Below are 19,289 nucleotides of genomic sequence, written 5' to 3' on the forward strand. Positions count from 1 at the left end.
CACCTCAGCATCTGAATGCACGACATGTACAACACCACCAGCCCACAAGGACGGGAATGTCACCTCCAATTAACAGGGAATGAGCCCACAGACTTTCAATTTCTGTCCCTCAGCAAAGTGGTCTGCGTGGTTCGGGGCCTCCAACTTGCAAGACTCCCATGAACACATTTGTTTGTGTAATTAAGCCTTTTTTTCTGGCTCATGGTCTCCCCAGCACCCCCTCATTTCCTGCTGTGGAGGAGGGAGTGCTGGAAGGCAGCAGAAAATACAGCTTTAGCAAATGGCAACAGCTACTAATAACGAGGGGTTTGTTTTCCTTTCCACTACCCTGCACAGCAGCTTCTGAAGTGAAGAGTGTTTTGCACATCAAAACATCAACAGGCGGGACAGGAATGAGGAGGGAGAGATGAAGGCAATATTCACCCTCCACTGCTAGTTTGCATTCCCGATGACCACAGCAGACAGGAGGGGAAAACAAGTCAGCAGCACAGTAGTTCTCTTCCATTTTCCCCTTTTAAGAGCTGAGTTTTTGTCAAAACCTCAAAAAAAAAAATCACTTTTCAGCCTTGAAGTGGCTTTTTTAATGAACAGACCCTATTCAAACACCGCAGCACTTCTCTATTTAGTGAAACACTGAGTAATTGATTGAATCCCTTGGTTACTAAGTCAGGATATTTAAAGTATATTTTCCTGTCACTGGGGAGCAAAACCTATCCATTGCTATTTGGGATGTGGAGATGACTGCAACCACTAGAGCCACTGTTATGGTCTAGCCTCCCCACCATCATATTAATTAAAAAGCACCTGATTTCCTTTAATCGAACTGGCAGATTTCATCAGAAAACTCAAAACATTTTTAGGTTTTAACAATCCCTTAGGGCATCCAGACCTGATCCAAAAGCCAATGGGCCTGCACCACCTCAGATCTGTTTGAGCAGGGTTAAGCACAACTGGCTTCCTCACAACTGCTGTGGAGAGAATAGAATTTGTATTATTCTCTCTGGTGTCTGGTGTGGGAAGGGGCAGAAGCTTCAGGTGAAGCTCCAGGACTAGAAGATCCTGATATTGCATCACTTCTCTCTGAAAAAGAGCCAGAGATCCAGCTCACATTATAAAATCAGCACTAAATAGCAAAGCTACTGCTAGGAAAGTCCTTCAAAGCCCTTCCACAAAGACAGACCACACCTTACACACCTACTCACATCAGCACCCCTGTATTAACCCCAAGATTATTTCTCTTCTCATTCCCTCTGCCCTGCTACGCTGCAGAAATAAACCAAACACCCATGAAAGTTTTGGGATGATTAGAGCAGGTACAGGAACATAGGACAACTTAAGGACAACTTAACATCACCTTTTTCTTCTTGGGACCACACAAGATAAACCCTGAGATGCGAGGGAAGGAGCATCACAGCAGTGAATGTGAGGCCATGGAAGGGCACAAGTAACTAAGTGTGTGCTGCAGTGGGAAATCATCTTCCAGGCTTCCCTGTCCTCACTCAGGATGAGAAACAGCCCTGGAAAGAACAATATAAATCACAAGGATCCTTCCTGACTCTTTCAGAGGTAGCAGGAATTTTGCAAAGGAAACAAATGGAGTATGATGTGGAGAAACTGATGCCTCAATACCCACTACACAGCTGTAACCTTTAATTCCTCCATAGGTACCCATTAAACTCAGGGAAGTCTGAAGCATTTTAATAGGAATGAATAGCCACACAGAGAAAGAAAATTCAGAATAAATGGGGGAATAACCAAGGGGTCATGCTTTAACCATCACACCTGCTAGTGATAAGACTTTCCTTTCAAAATTAGTAGCAAACCCAAAAACCCAACCTGCCAGAGCCAGTTTTAAGCTGTTCACTCACATCCCTGTTTCCAGGAATGAACTGTGATTCCACGCTGGAGCTGAACAGTCGAGTGAGTTCTGACAGCACTCACACTCTCCAGGTCATCAGTAAAAGCTGTGCTGACTTACAGCAAACAGCTGGAAGCCAAGGCAACGTGGAGCTGTGTCTGCACCAAGTATAAATTGAGATTTCAGGGTACCAAGGTGATGCACTGACAGCAGCTCCACTGGAAGCAGAGCGCTGAATTTGGGTCACAGCAATATCTGGAGTTCACCCTTATCAAACCAAGCCCATGAAAGCAAAGCAGACAGCAGCAATGTGTTATCCTCAGAATCTGTGCTTGGGGAAGGTGCTGCTCTGCAGAGCTCCACACCTCAGCCACACAGCTGGAATTACACACAACCCACACAGCTGGAATTAGACACAGCCCACGAACCCTCCTCGGAGGTTTAGGATACAACCAAAGCACACGTGGACAATCCCAAACTCCAGCCAGCTCTGTGACCTCTGCCCTGAATGCCAAAGGGATTCCTGCTGGCATCCCCATGAGGCTCTCCTGTAGGACTCTGCAGCAGCAATAAGCAGGTCATTAACTGGCTTCCACTCCAAAATCGTGTTTGGATCCATCGCCTATGGACAAAAACATCTGGAGTCAATTTATCCAAGTGCTGAGCCATGGACTCTTATCCTGGTTCCAGTACAGTACAATTAACCTACATTCTCCACTCCAACTTTTCATTATACTAGAAACTTTCAGTAAAAGAGGGATTTTGCCTATAAGTCATTACCACAACTTGAATAATCCCCAAAATAACCTTTTCCATGACAGGATATGATTTGGTCTCCCATTCCCACAGGCATTTAGATACACTAACAAGCTTCTGACAGCACATTTACATTTCAACAATATTTACAGCTTATATACTACTAGCAATCTATAGCAAGAACAAGTCATATAGCTGTTCTTAAACTCTCCTCTCACAAAATAAGACCCATCTCCAAATTAACACATGTACTTATTAAAATAGGCCAAGCTCAGAGTTTCTATAATCTTCCCCCTAAATGAAAACACCAATAATTTTAATTTTTCAACTGGGCCCACCTCTGTTTCTGAAATAAATACAGCTATAAAACAACACAAGCACTTCCAGGGACATACATGAACTGCTTTTACTAGCAGGACATCACTTGACAATAGCCAAACATTCCTTAACTCTGAGCCAACTAATAAGCTAAAATTCAAAGCATACACGGGGACTTCAAAGTTTCACAAGACATGTTTCCACTTTTAAAAACAAAGGGACCGAATGGAAACGTATCTACCAATTTTTGCCATTTTCCCCAGAAGTGGCACAGCATTACATCAGCAGAATTACTGCCTGTACAGAGATGGAGGTTGTACACAAGTCATTCAAACTTAAAGTTCACTCAATAAGCTCTACAAAAGTATTTATTTCTTGATTCTGAAATGCAGGAGGCAGCAAGAGAGCTGATAGTATTTGTGTTGCAGGTACCTAACACCCTCCTGCATTTGACACAAGCAGCATTAATGCTCATCTTCCTCACAGTAAGAGCAGCAAACAAGTTTGAAGCATTCCTCAGGACTCTGCTCTGAACCCATCACTCACCAGCACAGGCTGGCACAGCACGGCCAGGTCAGCACAAAACTCTGGGACAGAGAAAACTCCCTTCAAAAAATCTGCACACATCAGGGAAATGGTTCTGCCAACAGCTGTTCCACAAAGCCCTGTGGAAAACACTCTTCCAGAGTCATTACTCGGCTTTGGAAGGAGTTTCTTCTGGAAGAAGGAATAGCTCACGGAGCCCTGGACACTTGTGGCTGCCAATTAAAGAAACACACAGATGAGCCGTGGCAATCCCTGCCCACCAGCCTTACATCTCTGCCACCCTCCTGCAAATAGGTGGGTCCAGTTCATTTGATTACTGCCTCCTCAATCTTTAAACTGTAATCATTAATCATTCCATTTTCAGGCTGGGTAATTATAATCAATGACCAAAATGTTTCAGCAATTTCATTTAACTTTGTTACTTCACAAAGGGAAGCTTTTCTATGCTCTTTAGGAAAATTTCTAATTTCACTCCAGTTGCCACTGCACAAGACAATGCCTTAGAAAAGCTTTTCCTACTGAGCGTTCCCAGACTGATTTTCCAAAATAAAACTCTGCTAACAGAAGTTCTGGTAGGAAGCTCCAGCATGATCCCTGAGCCAGCGTGTACACCCAGAGCCAGGTGCCCAGGCAAACAAAATCCAAATTCCAGAAGTTTATTTATACAACTGGGTACAACCACCTTAACTACCCATGCAAGATGCCACCCAGGGAAAAGGCAAACTGAATTTTTCCAAGACAAAGTTCTCCTTCCTCATTATGCTCAGCAAAAGGAAGAGATTATAAGAATAAACACATCACAAATATAAAGAGTCAGAAGATAACAACTACAATTAATTTCAATGAACATTCTGCATCACCCTTGAGGCCTTCCCAGGACCAATACTAACTAACGGGATCCTCAAAAGAAAAGAGGCAAAAAGGTGGCTGAAGTGGTTATAATCTCATTTAACAACATGTAACAAAGTCCTTCTGCAACATGACAACATTTTGGGTCACACTGCAAGAGCAGAACATGCTTGGAGAAGTAATTTTGGGAGAACTCTTAAGAAGTTCTACCTCATGCCTACTATGAGGGGTTGTGTAAGACAAACATTAACAAACTCACTTAATTCTACCTAATTCAAGTGACCAAATTAATTCTGAAGGGCTTTATTTCTCTAGGAAAATGTATCACTTGATAGGAAAAATATAAAGAATAATTTTGTTTTCCAAGGACATGATCCACTAAAGGGTATTTTAAGGGTCAGAGTCAGTGAAGAATCAAACATAGGGATTTCAAAGGATATTTTGTAAAAAGCTAAATCAAGAGTGAAGTCTGGATGTCTGTGTCAAGTTTACCCCACCCTGACTTCCTCTAGCTTTAAAAGACATACCAGAACCTTGTAACTTTGGCTTTAAAGACCCAAAACATGATAATGAGTCCCTCTCTGACAAGGAATGATGCTTTCCTTTGCAATACCTTATTTACAGGTTAACACGGAATTTACAGATAGAACTACTGACTGTAGTGCAAAGATTATGTGGTGTCAAGTTCATACACGAAGTCACCTTATAATCTAAAGTAAAGGCAAATAGAGTATGTTTGTCTTGTCTAAGCTAAAAAGCAGCCTCAGACACAGCCTACAAGCAATGATGGTGAGGTTTGAAGACTTCTCACGCACAGCTTGGATATTTATAACCTCGCATGCACTGGGCTGTGAAACGTTTTCAGGTGGCTGTTTTCTGATCCAGTGGGTTTCTTTACTGTTTGTATTTTAGGTTTTCTGTAATGAGCACATCAGATGCTTCCCTGGAATATCATCAGTGTCTTTAAAGATCAGCATGCAATGAAATTCAGACTACTTGTTTCACTGCCTGACAACAAGTGGCTGATTTTAAAAGGAAATTTATACTTCACTGCTCAGAACTTTTGGTTAGAATTTAAAGCAGGTAATGTAGCATACATCAATGCAAAGAGATCATTTGACTCCTAGCTTTAAGGACAAAAAGAAGGAAAGATCCTTGGCAAAGCCACAAGAAGCCTTCCCTTTGGATTAACCTCTCTGGCCACACGGTGCCTCTGCTGCACAACAAATACCACAGAGCTGAGGGAAGTTTCTGCTGGTTAATCACCAGCTGTAATCCATGAACTGTGCTGGTGCGAGCGGCATCGATCCGCTCGGGACAAAGGCAGGTCAATATTTGATCATCCTGAAGTGCTCTCGTTAGCTGGGACTGTCAGTCCTGCAGAAGCCACGTTCCCCTGGCTCAAAGGAATCATTGATTTGCACGATGCTACAGAACACAGAGCCGAGGCTGCCGGGCTCCGCGCGCACCCCCGGCGCAGAGGACAACGAGTTTGGATCGAATTCCTGTCACACAAATCACACCTGACACGATGCACTGCTCACCAGCAACGCCATTCACAGCTCTGGCTGCTCCTGAACTTCCCCTGCCTGCTCACCAGGGCTTCTCCAGGTGTATCTTTTGGGTTCTTTCAGCCATCCAAGGCGGACACACAACAGTTTATGAAGAGCTTGGTTAATTAGAGAACTGTCATAAAGAGTATTTAATCATCTGACTGAAGCTGAGGATACACAAGCAATGAGATAAGTGGTAAAGGAGCACAGCAGCACTAAATTTAAGTACTAAAATGTTGCAGAATTCTGGCTGGTTGCATTAAAAGTGCTCATTTCAATCTCAATGGAAGCAACAGCTCAGCTGGAATATTCCCCCAGTATCTACATTTGCACTGCATAAACTCTACGTTAGTTAACAAAGTCAGCACAGGTAGCAAACCACAAAGCCCAGCAGTGATGTAAAACTTTGTGTCAACAGGAAAAAAACCTGCCACGTTCCAAAGGAACAATTTCATCAGATTTCATTTCCCACACCGAGTGGATTCTTCTGCAGACATCTGATTTGCCATCCACTGAAGTGCACAGTGTCTGAACAGTCTCAAGTGACAGGTTAAAAACACTTCATTTGTACAGTCCTCCCTGAAGACAAGCCTGGCCTCTGACATACTGTTCCTTTCTAAGTGATTAAACACTAGTATGAGGTTTTGAAATTTATTTCTAATGCACCAGGACTACAAAAGTTACACAAAGAACATGATAAAGAGGCAATACAATCAAAGCAAGCAGACACTCGAGCTCTGAAAAAGACACTTGACTAACTCTTTATTTCAAGAGTCCAAATCATCTTTGCACACACAGGACTTCCACCAAGTTCAACAGGAGCCACAGTGGGTGCAGCAACGATACCTGACTGGCATGAACACTGCTGGACAGAAAGTTTTGCAGTTTCACATAAATATTTACATCTGCCAGTGTGTACTGAATGCTCACGGACACTGAATGCAGAGTTTCTAATGCTGGGTATGCATGTCCTTCATTCAACCTCACAGTGCAGCACCAAGCCCTTACAGTGTTTATAAAGAAGGCTTTCAGCAAAAGGAAGAATACATTTTCTATACATATGCATCAGCTCATTTTCAGAGATTTATGCTAGGAAGGCCTCCCTCACATTCAGATCTAGGTCTAAAATGCATTGACAAGGGAGCTGCACTTGCACAGGAAGGAGACAAGCTGTTGGGAGCAGCACCCTGTACATGTACACATGGACAAATGCACACAGAAACGAAGAGAATCTGCTTCAGAAATCCTACACCCAAACTGGGGTCAGGTTTGCAGAGGTTGGGGATGTGTGTGGTGGAAGACCCAGTTCTGCCATGCTGTCTGAGGACCCACAGGGCTTCTCAGTGGATGAGCACAGCAGCAAAGAGATCAGTCCCTGAAAAGGGGCCCATGTGGGCGGTGACCACACTCCTGTTTTCCAGCTGTATCTCAGGTTCCCTCTTGCCTGCCAGGTTTAAGTGGAAGGCTCCAGAGAACAGGAGACAGGGATGTAGGTCATCAGTTTAGATGGAGTCTCAGAAGCAATTAGACATGACTCTCAGCACAACTCTGGGAAGGGGAGACAGACGGTTTGGAACGCACGCTCGCCTTCCCGTGACACACCGTGAGTACAAGACTCAGGACATAAATTACATCATCTCAACACCTGCCAGTGTCCAGCCAACAAGTTATTCAGCTGCTGAGAATAAAGTTGTAGGATAAAGCAATATATCATGACTAGTTACAAATGAGGAAAGAAAAACCTCTTCCCCCTCTTCCTCAGGAAATGCAAAATAAAACCCATCATCTTTAATCCCAGACAACTCACAAATCTCAAATTTTCCCCCATAGGCAAAAAGATCACTGCATGACTGGGTTTTATTATTTCTTCTTCTTTTTCCCCCACCTTTTCATCTTACATTTGCTAACTCAAAATCCAAAGTCAGAAAAAATATATATATTTAGTCAGAAGTACGTCAGTTACATTTTATTAACCTACTCCAAGGGAAAAGCTCCAGGGATTCACCATACAAGTATAAAACCCCTTTCAAACACCTAGGGGTTACTATATTAACTTCATCCCAGCAGTCAATCAATGCAGTAAAAAAATTAAAATACTGAAAATGGATGCTTTTCCCCTCTTCCATGTGTCCAGTGATTGCTCCGTTACAGCGTGATGAGGTCCACCAGGTTGCCTTTAGGAGGGGTCATGTTGTCTGGGAAGAAGTTGACTAACGTGTCAAACAGCTGAGTTCTCTGGGCATACGTGTGGTCAACGTCTGAAAATCCTGGGGGAGGAAGGAAAGGGGAAAGTAAGTCACTCCTCCTAATCCTAAAGACTCTGTTTAGCTGTGGAATTGTCCATTTGGGATAAATGTTAACAGCTCCCTCTTCCTCCACTAATAAGGCTGCCAGCTCTCCGTCCCACTGCTGTGAGCACATATAGAGATTATGTCACCCCAAGCCAGCACTGCCATCAAGATGCCATAAAAAGTAATAAACAAATGCCTGTCAAGCTTACTGACAGCCCTGAAGAAACGGGGGAAGCAGGAGTTCTCAGGGGACTGCTCTGATGTCCCAGAAAACAAAATCCATGCAGCTATTTTTATTTGGTGCCTCATTTCTTCTGTCCTCGGGCTTTCTTCATTATCTTCACTGCCATAACCAGAACTGCTCCTTGGATTGCTTGGAGTTTTCCTTGAGATAAGCTGTGCTGACAGCAGGAGTCCCAACTCAGAGTTGGTATTTGCTCACTGGGCTTGCACCTGGCTGCATCTTGGCACACAGGAGCTTTGCAAACTGGTTTCTGGAGTGCTGCCTCCAACACGGCAGGGTTTGGTTTGCATTGTTTATCCAAATCCTACACTAAAACCATCAGCAAGAACAATAGGGCAGGCACACAATGATCTCCTCCACTTTGGATTACTTCCATTGCTGCTATCTCAAAGGAATGCTTTTTAATTCAGTGAACTCATTCTACAGTTAATCAAAGTCAACCAAGTTAATCAAATCAAGGAGGCCTGGGGTTTTTGTTTTCAAAGTACCTCTTGATGTACATATCCTCCTATCTGTAAATCCAAAATCTGGATAAAGCATTGTACCAAGTCAAGAACTAATTCATCTTTTTAAACGCTTAAAACTAGGGAAAAGTTTTGAAGGTGGTAAAGCACTGGCACAGGTTGCCCAGGGAAGCTATGGATGTCCCATACCTGAAGTGTTCAAGGCCAGGTTGGATGGGGCTTGGAGCAACCTGGGATAGAGGAAGGCATCCCTGCCCATGGCAGAAGGGGTTGGAATGAGATGATTTTTGAAGATCCCTTCCAGCCCAAACCATGAGTCCATAAAAAATCCAACTTTTTTGAAACTTGGGTTTTCTTTCTTTAAAAAAAAGTTGATCCTATAGGGTCAATTTGATTTCTTCCAAACCACAGGAACTCAGCAGAGCTTCCTCATCCAGCAGGACAGAACTGCTGTGGGCTTTAACCTTCCCTCAGTTTCTCAGATTGGGAATTGCACCTCCATCAAAAACTGAAGTCATCCATTCTCTTAGAGAGAGTTCAGTGACTTGAGGACACCCCAGCAGCAGAAGGATGTAATTTCTGCCTGTACCTTTCCTACAGCTTGCCCAGAATGAGTCTCTGAGATCTCTCAAAGAGTTAACTGGACAGAGCAGTGAGACAAATCATGGCTTTGGCTCAGCCCTCCTGTTTCCAGCCCTTCACGCCACTGTTTTCTCCACTCTTGACACCCTGCCCAAAGAACTCGTTCTGCAGAGAACAGAGCGAACCAAACTACTCCAGGAATTGCAGTTATCACAGCAAACAGAGCCGTAGCCATGCTGTGAGATTCCAAAGTGACATGACAGGAGGTGCTTTATTCTGACCAAAGCTTCTGTTTACTTGGGTAACAGTGAAGGATCAGATGTAATAAGAGACACAAAATGATCCCGGGAGGCATTGGTTTAAAACCACTGATGTTGACAGATGTTTTAAATATGGGCTTGAGGTATTGGACACTGGTCATTATAAATAACCTCTCAAATGTCTGGGTAGTGGCACTTTGCATATTGAAAAGAGCCTGCAATGTTGATAGGAACTATAACATTTGATATAAAAACCAGCAGAAACTAAGAGTAATTATCAAAGAGAACATAATGTAATTCCTCTGACACACAATACTCACCGAGAGTCGTGAAATCCGAGCCAGACTTAAATAATGCTGAGGCAAGAAGCTGAAACTGCAGAAGAAGAGGTAAAGAGACAAAGAATGAAAAAAAGTGTTATTAACCACAAAGGCAAAACCCCTAAGGGATTCATAGAAGTACAAGTAGCTTTAGAGTTGCTGTGTTTTCTCTACACAATCCTTGCAACTCCTGTGCCATACACATGAATAACAGCAGCAGGCACTTTCACATGAGCACTACAATTTGTCACCTTGGCACAAGTTAGATGTTTTTTCCTAGAATTAGAGCAGTGTTGATGCAATGAAAGGTATTTGACTGAGAGCTCTAAAAATCTCTTTTTTTTATATATAATTTTTTGCCTCTTTGGCAGAAGGTAGAGTCCTTTCCACACAGTAACATTCCCAGGGATTAACATGGTACAGGCTCAGCAGCCAGGGATTAGATGGTAACTGCTGGAGTGAGCATGAACTTCTTGAACACAGGGAAAGCTCTTCCCAGAGAAGCTGTGGATGCCCCAACCCTGGCAGTGTTCACGGCCAGATGGGACTGAGCAACCTGATCTAATGAGTGGCATCCCTGCCCATGGCAGGGGGTTTGGAACTCAATGATCCTTAAGTCCCATCCAACCCAAACCATTCTGTGATTCTAATAACAACCCTTCCTAACTGCCAGAGATCTCACATCACAAATTTAAGGCAGTATCTTCTTAACTAAAAATAAAAATTCTTTGTTTGGGAACATCAAGACCATGAATAAAAACATTTTACTTAACACATTCATGGTTTTATTCTCCCTTCATGTCTCACTGATAGACTGTGACCACAGTGTCTTCCTCTGCCCCTGACTGCTGTTTCCAGGAATCCAAGGAACAGAAAAGCTTAGTGCTTTGTCATGCTCCTGCAAAGAAAGAGTTGATTCCTTAAAGGCTTGGAATCTCGTGTCTCCTGCCTGTGTGTCTTTTCAGCACACAGCCTGAAGGAAAAGAAGGGAGAAAAGAAAAACAGAAGAGAAGCAAATATGTTCAGGGAAGGAGTGGAAAGAACAGCCAGGCATTACATATCCATCAGTTTAATTTCAATTTCAATAAAAAAATGGGAACACAGACAATTTGTAGGCATGTAGGAGTGGAGAAGGTGATGAGTAGCAGCCAACGTGAATTTGGCAACAACAAGTTGTAGCACATCAATCTGATTTCTCCTATGAGGCAGAAGGCCCTAGGGATGGGACTTGGCAATAGACCTTGTCCGTTCTGACTTTCATAGGAATTCTAACACTTTTATATGATATTTAAGGCACACTGTCGAGGCATCACTTAGATTAAGCCAACAGGGAAAGGCAAATAGGTCAAATAACTTTTCTGTGGGTGGCCATCAATGGTTTGACATCAAAATGGAGCCTTGAATCAAGAGTGATTCATTTGTGCTCCAGGGTCAGCATCACCCTGGGTTTTCAGTGATAACCTGCTTGGCAGAACAGGGCAGGATCACCAGACCTTACACCACACTCAGACTGACTGCCAGCATGGAACAGACAGCCTTCCAACTGTTTTTCCATTTAATCCAAATTATAATGATGGATGGAGGTGCATTTCACCAGGGCCAAGTGCAAATCAACATAAACACGAAAAATCAGCAATACAGAACAGGTGCAGAGGCTCTGTGAAAATGCACTTAGGCACTACAAGAGATCAGTATCACTTTATTATAAAACTGACAAATGCATGAAAAGGAGCAGAATCTTTAAATAAATACTCTTGCTGTTATCAAGGTTTTAAAGTCTCCTCTACAGTAAGGAACCCATTTTGGGATGCCCTGTATCAGCTAGCAACATATGAGGAAAGCACTAGAAAAAGAAATTAAGTGTTCTGAAAAGCAAGTTCTAGGAAGAAAGCTCAAAGGAGTGAGGGCTGCAGAGAATGATGGCCATGCACAAAACTGCCGGTCAAAGAGGCAAAAAGTAGAAAAAAGCAGAAAAGAAAGAAGTAGAAAAAGTGCTACAGAAAGTATATCTACAACCAAGTGCAAGAAGCTACAAAAACACTTCCGTAAGATCAGTTTCAATGTGATATCAAGGGGAAAATGAGGCTAAAATAAGGACTGTAGTGTCTGGGCTAAGTCTGCAATCTTTAGGGAGGGTATGGTGAGAAAGACACAGCATTGAGAAACTGGAGATGAGGGGGAAGGGGGTGTAAAGTGCCCTCCTGAGTGCAAGGCCTGGTCACACTAAATCACTGCAATGCCACACGTGGATTCCACCGTGAGCCTCATTTGTGAGAGCAGCTTGGCTTCCCAGCAGCACCGTACTTAAACAGCTGCCCAGCATAAATAGCTCCAAAAGTTCCAATAAAACCCACGGCTAAATCCCTGCAGCTTCTGAGAGCAAATGCCACGCTCTGGCCATGCCTCCCTCCCACACGACGGCCTCAGGGCCCACTGCCAGCTGCCTGGTGGCACACCCAGCTGGGATAAAGCGGGTGCCACATGCTCCCAGGGGCTCCCATGCCCCTGCAGCAACGCCCTGCTGGGAGCACAAAGCCACACTGGGGCTCAGGTGCCCAACTAAGAGGCCAGATGAGCAGGGTTCAGCCAAGAACTCGCTGAAGTGAGACCAAAACCCCGCTGAAAATGGCCTCTGCCAAGTTTCCAGCCTCATCTGCACCAGGCATGATGGATTTGCATGGCTATGAGTTTCTTTGCAGCTTTGTGGGGAAGGAGGATCTTGTTCCCTTCTCCACTGATGGCACCACACTTGAGTTAACCTTGAGGGCTGTTGTTTGTTTGGTTTGAAATTTAATTTGTGTATCAGCTCACACTTGAAAAGCACTTTCTGATGGAAAAGTCAAGCATGTGAGTTAAGAACATCAGTTAAGGTAACTGCTGAGCCTAAGCTGGTTCACTCTGCATTTGTATTACAATCCCAAATCCTACAATTTTTTCCCAAAGTGTAGGACAGTTACTGCTCACTCAATACCAGGTCTCCTACATATCATTCCCAGCAGATATCCAATGTACTGTTTTCTTCACAAAGTACAAGCTCTGCTCTAAAGAAGGAATTAATTTCTTCATCAACTTTCTTATCATATTAATTGTTATTCTAACAGATGGCACTTCAAACTCTGATTAATTTTGGGTCTATTTGAAACCAACAGTATCTGATTTTTCAAAATATGTAGTGTAATGCAACAGCTTCTGAATTCACAGAAAAGCATGGCCCTCAAGCAAATCACACCTCATATCTCTCCCATCAGGCACCAGAATGAAACACCCAATTAATGACCATCTAGGAAAAACAATTTGCTTAATATCACACAGCAACTCTGTTATGGAGACAAGAGCAGAATTCAATTATCCAGCAGAAGCATCCAACTGCTTTAATCACACCACCACCCATTTTCTTCTGACAATCCCTCTGGCTCACTGGCTTCATCCATTCCAAATTAAGCCTCCACTCAAAAGACAGCAGTTCCCTTTGTTACACAATTAACTTCTCTCTCGGAGATCCAACCAACCTCCTGAATAGAGGCAGGGGTTCCTTGGAGATAAACAGATCTGGTTAACTAATAGAAGGTTATATACTATGTCTATTTTTATATATTTGCTGCGCACCTCTGCCTTTGCACAAACAAAATGATTAAGGGGGAATGAGTAACTCTGGTTTGGGATACCTGGCTGGTTGTATGAATCAGACACAATTCCTCCTTCTCCTCTGTAATGCCTGCGTGTTAGTGCTCAGATCACAGCACAAACCAGTTCCTCAGCTTTGACCAGCTCTCTGGGGCTGGTGACTCCCAGCACAGGCTCAAAGAGGCAAAGAGAAGCTCAAACCCTTTGAGGATGGAGCTGTTGCTGAAATTGGGAAGGCCGAACACTGTTTCTGTAAAGGCTCCTTGGCTCCAAAGCCTCTGCTCCTGCAGCACTCGGGCTCTGAGGCTTTACAAAGAATCACAGCAGGACTCAAAGAAGAGAAACAGGCTTTTCTTAGCTCCTTCCTAGAACTATTTTTCCCATTTGGGCTTCAATTTTCCCAGAAATACCAGTCTAATGCAGATTCAAACAATACTTTTGGGCCCTGCTGGCTTTATCTGTCAAATTTATTAAAGACAAGGTCTTAAGAATGGAAAGTATGAAGCAGCCTTGAACAGGGGCCTCCAGCCTCAGTCTACAAGCAAGTCAGGCCTCAGATTGGCCTCCAGGTCCTTGCTCTTTCTCCTATCATGCTCCAAGAAAAACATACTGTGAGTTTTCCTTGTGCTTTGTATCTGTTTTACAACAATCATGGGATTGAGCTTCATCAGTTGTTAAATCTCCATGTATAAAATCATCCTGCTCTCCCATACTTGGAAAGCACTGGACATTTTTTTGTGTCATCTTGATTTCTACTGCAGCCCATTTAACAGCAGCAAAGTTCTGGGTATGATCACTGCAGTGTTCAAGGAGCACCTTTAGCTTTTATGCATGAACTACTGACGTTTCTGTGATTTAACAGCACCTGTTTTTCTCTACAAAATTTGGAATTCAATTTGCTATTTATTTTGACCATCCTTTTATCTTTAAAAGCCTGCTGTTGTAATCTTCCACCAAATTCACATCTGTGTGTGACAGAGAAAAACAGCCATGCCAGCAGAAAATTTTACACCGGCAAATGACCCTTTTATACAGTTTTTAATATGTTAAATCACAGGCAAAATTCCCCATTTTCTAGAAACTTACCACCCTTTTCCTACAATGTTAGGACTATTAACCCACAGCCACTAAAAAGATCCATTGATTTGGGAACGCTGAACTGACTGAGGAGGTTTAAGTGATGTCAAGCAGAATCACAGTTAATGACTGGATCTGCATTTGTGGGCAGAGAAGTTGCTGGCACACAGCCTGTGGCTACTAAACCAAGCACCCATGCAATACCTGTTACTTGCAGGCATCTACTTCATTTCACAGTAATAAAAAAGGGGAAAAAAATAGTCCTCTTAGCATCCCTAAAATTCACAGCAACAGAATGAAAATCTTGAGGTATGTTCCTACTATCAATCATTCATGCTACTTTAAACAAAATCGGTTACTAAGGCCAAAGTAAGTTTCAAGAACAGTCTGTTTGTTTTCCTTGGCATCCAACTGCAAACAGCTGAACAGACTTGCCTAACTAAGTCAGAAGGAATTACTTCTATTACAAAGCAAGCAAGCCTCACCACAAGGGGAAATTCTGCTTGTAATGGTATAGAACACCACCCAGATCTCCATCCATAAAACATGAAGCCATGCAGGCCAGTCTCCAGAATTACTGCACAAAGTTTGGGATGAAACTATTCAGCCTGGTCCTTCCCAAATTTAACAGCTGCTCTGGAAAGAGGGAAAGCAGGCAGGAATAGATTCCTTAAAGTTCTAAGATGCCTTACAGCATTCAATGGCTGCAGCCAATCACATCTATCACCTATGCTATTAATTGAGATACAAATCAAATAAAGGCAGGGTATGGAGGTGTCTGGGCTGAGAGACACAATCAAACTGGTGCTTGAAATTCGATATGGAATCCAAAATGCCTGCGTCAGTCCTTTGGAAAGCACAGGAGCTATTTGAAGATGCAATGCCAGAGCAAAAAGCCAACTCGATGTGATAACCGGAAGGTAAATTGACGTCAACTGGAAATGCACCCAGTCAGTACCAGCCCTGCAGCTGGCTCTCTGCCACAGCCCTGGCAGATCTGTCCCAGTGTAAAAAAAGCTTTGGAAGTTAAAGCTTTATGACCACCAGCACAATGAATAATAATTAAAAAAACCCCCAAACAACAAAAACCAAAAAAACACCAAAACCCAAACAAAAAAGCGTTCCAGAAATTATCAGATGATTTTTGGAGATGGCTGGAATGGATGGAAGCTTTAATTCTGCTGAATGGTGTGTGCTGATCCGACAGCCCAGCACGACAGACAGAAGCTATTGGATTTTGTTTGGATCAGACATTAGGCCTGCAGAGAAAGAATCCACAATATATTCACTCAGCTGGACTGAGCTATGTAAGCTCATTCGCTGGATCATTAATGTTCAGAACACCAGTGTGCTCTCTGAAAAAGGGGAATTCTTTTTTTCAAACATTTTATTCTATTTCTACTTGTATGATACAGCTTCTACATTCCCCCAAAATCTCAGAGGAACCCATACAGGCATATAAATTCTCCATTCCTACAAGGTGGACAAGTTGAACACTGAGCTGAGAAAAGGAAAAAGAGGATATTAAAGGGTTTTCTGTGCCAGATGTGCCCAACATGCAGCTTCTGCAGCAGCTCCCTTGGTCTGTGGGCGACAGGAGGCAGCAGGAGCTAAGAGAGGAGCTTGCTCATCACACCACAGATGTTTGCTGTTCAGGGAATAATAAAAAGGCCCAGCCAGCCATGAGATGCAAGATCTCCTTAGGAATAACCGGCTGAGGAGAGACAGGCTACCAGCACACAGGTGTGACATGGAGAAAAAAGGAGATCAGAGAACACAGGACACATCTTACAGGAGTGGGAGGGAGCAGAAGGGAAAAGAGAGCATCAGGATGGGGGCTTGTACTGTATGGGTTAGTACAGGCTAAAAGAGGAAGAACCTTGAATTCTGGGTTCAGTTTTGGACCCCTCACAACAAGAAAGTCACTGAGGGGATGGAGCATGTCCAGGGAGGGAAATGGAGCTGGGGAAGGGTCTGAGGCACCAGGAGAGGCTGAGGGAGCTGGGAAAGGGGCTCAGCCTGGAGAAAAGGAGGCTCAGGGGGGACCTTCTGGCTCTGCACAAGTCCCTGCCATGAGGGGACAGCTGGGGGGCAGTCACTCACAAGTAATAAAACACAGGAGAAGAGGAAATGGCCTCAAATTAAGACTGGGCATCAGGAAAAAATTCACCAGAAGGGTTGTCCAGCTCTGGCACAGGCTGCCTGGGGAAGTATAATCCCCATCACCGGAAGTTATTTAAAAGCCATAAAATGTGGCACCTGGGGACATGGCTTAGTGGTGGCCTCGGCAGTGCTGAGGCAATGGCTGCACTTGACAACCTTAAAGGTCTTTCCCAACCTCAAAGACTCTGGAAGTGTCACCACACTGGGAAGATGGCACGTACTGGGGAAAAACAAAATCTCCTTTCCTACCTTAAGAAAAGCAGGATCATCTGTTGTCTTTCCTATGCTAGAAATGACTAGAAAGGATGTGAAACTACTCGATATGGAACAATTTGAACAGGAAACCATTTACAGAGAACACAGAGTCACAGCACTTAAATATTTTGTTGAATCACATGTTTATAAATGCTGATTAAAATTTACGACAAATGTGATCATTTCCAAGATCCTGATAAGAGTAATCTTTTTTCCTAATTCTAACCCTACAATTCCATCCTGTGCACATGCAAGAATATTCTTATATTCTCCACCAAGACCTTTCAGTGTCTATATAATCTTTTCTTTAACTAAAGTAGCAAGTTTAAGCCACCAGATTAAGAGATTTAATCCAGGGACTCAGCATGGAATAGAACTGCCCCTCCTCCTGTAATGATTTTATAAAAGGAGCTGTCAAATCCCTTCCCAAGTCATTAAGGAAAGAAGACAGCAAGAACCCCAGACTTTTCCTTATCTACCCATCAGGAGCTGAATGCTGGCACATCTCAGCTGGCTGCCCCAAACTCCAAGTGGAAATTAATGCCAGAGTCAAATCAACCACCTTATCTGACACTTCTCACTATTTCTTTAATCCGTTTTGTAAAGTGACACGCACTGCAGTACTGGAATCAAAACAGGAAATGGGAACAAATTCCTGGAATAAATAAAGAACATGCCTATTGGATAATATTCAAAAGGCAAAGGACGTAAGATTTTAAGGGTAGGAAGCAATGTATAGGCATAAACTACTTCAAGAAATATTGATCATCTTTGGAAAAGCTTTCCTTCCCCAGAGATGCTGACTATTGAGAAGCCTGAGCATGAGTAAGTTCCTACTCCCTTCTACTGCACAACCAACTACAGACTGGTGACATTTCAGAGAGTTTACATTTCAATTAAAGTTCCCAAAATACACACCAGCACACTGGAATTAAAACAAAGGCTTAGTCTTCACTCCTAAGAGTACAAAAGCTATTTTATCTGGACCTGCAGTTGTTAAATGACTGTTTCCAAAACAATGTGACTTAAGTGCAGAGAAATATGTGATACAGCAAAGTGTCTGGCACCTGCTGAGCTTTTACAAACTGAGTAAAACCCAGGTTTAAGAGGCCCAAAAGTTTAAATGAGAATGCAGTCTAAATTTCTTTAGGACAAGGCTCATTGATCCTCACCTCCTTTGTCTCCTCAGGGTCTGAGTGATCCACGGTTACATATAAATCATTCTGCAGGTACTTCAGTGCACTAAGAGGGTCAGTCTGAGCTTTCTCTTCAAACCTGCAGAGAAGAGACAGAAAATTTGAGCACAGCCATTTCCCTCAGGACTAAGTACTACTGGTTCAACAGAGAGCAAAACCCATCTAACAAACCCAGTATTTCCAAAGAAAACCACATTAATGGCAGCTGAGCCTCATGTTTGCTGGAATTTTAAGCCAGATTGAAACATGGAAGAGGGCTTTTTGGGGTGTAAAGGAGTTAAAAGGGAAAGTATTACATTCTTACTAAAAATATTCAAAAGCATATGCACAGAAACTTCTTAATATATAAATGTAAAATCTTGAGTACAGCTTGTTTTCCACAAATGAAGTAAGATGTGAGTAGCATCTCACAGAGCAGACACAGGCAAGCCTTGAGCACTTCAGTCCCTGGGATATTAACATCTCACCTTTGGAAAGAGCACAGCTCCATAAAAATCCTGTGCACCACCACCATTATTTCCTCATTTTCTTTTAATGAACAGGAACTGCAACTTCTGTGAATTCCCTCAAGAAGTGAACAGAGCCCTCAGGAAATGATTCTGGGCTCAGCATACTCAGTGAGCAGAGCTGCTTCCCTGCAGCACTGAGCTGGCTGCATAAGCCTAGGAAGGATGAGGTTTAAAATCATCTTTTTCCTCCTCTCACCCACCCCTGAGTGCAGCATCACACTGTTTGTCATCTTATCATATTGATATTTTTTTATTTGGGTCATCTACCTGGCTATTTATACCACAGTGGACATGTGTAGCCTGAATTTTGAAACTGCCTAAAGACGTCAGTGACTGAGCAGCACAGGGAGCACAAAGACCTTGTCTGTCACCTGATGCATCTGACAGTTTGGTCACTACACACGGTTTCAAACACTGCCATAGA

General features: G+C 43.1%; 1 protein-coding gene across 4 annotated transcripts in view; it reads right to left on the minus strand.

Moving 5' to 3' along the window:
* The window catches only part of MKLN1 (muskelin 1), a 105,052-nt gene that overhangs the window by 4,049 nt on the left and 81,714 nt on the right, over positions 1 to 19,289 (minus strand). For 3 of the 4 annotated variants that reach the window (XM_064421671.1, XM_064421676.1, XM_064421677.1), the window contains 3 exons: positions 18,333 to 18,435; positions 10,042 to 10,096; positions 7,832 to 8,147 (listed from right to left, as the gene is read on the minus strand). In XM_064421671.1, the coding sequence (XP_064277741.1) occupies positions 8,026 to 8,147; positions 10,042 to 10,096; positions 18,333 to 18,435 (280 nt within the window). In that variant the 3' untranslated portion in view covers positions 7,832 to 8,025. Of the gene's footprint in view, positions 1 to 7,831; positions 8,148 to 10,041; positions 10,097 to 18,332; positions 18,436 to 19,289 lie in introns of those variants that run through there. The other variant, XM_064421672.1, reaches the window with a different exon arrangement.

The sequence above is a fragment of the Passer domesticus genome, chromosome 5 (assembly GCF_036417665.1).
Source record: "Passer domesticus isolate bPasDom1 chromosome 5, bPasDom1.hap1, whole genome shotgun sequence".
NCBI lineage: Eukaryota > Metazoa > Chordata > Aves > Passeriformes > Passeridae > Passer > Passer domesticus.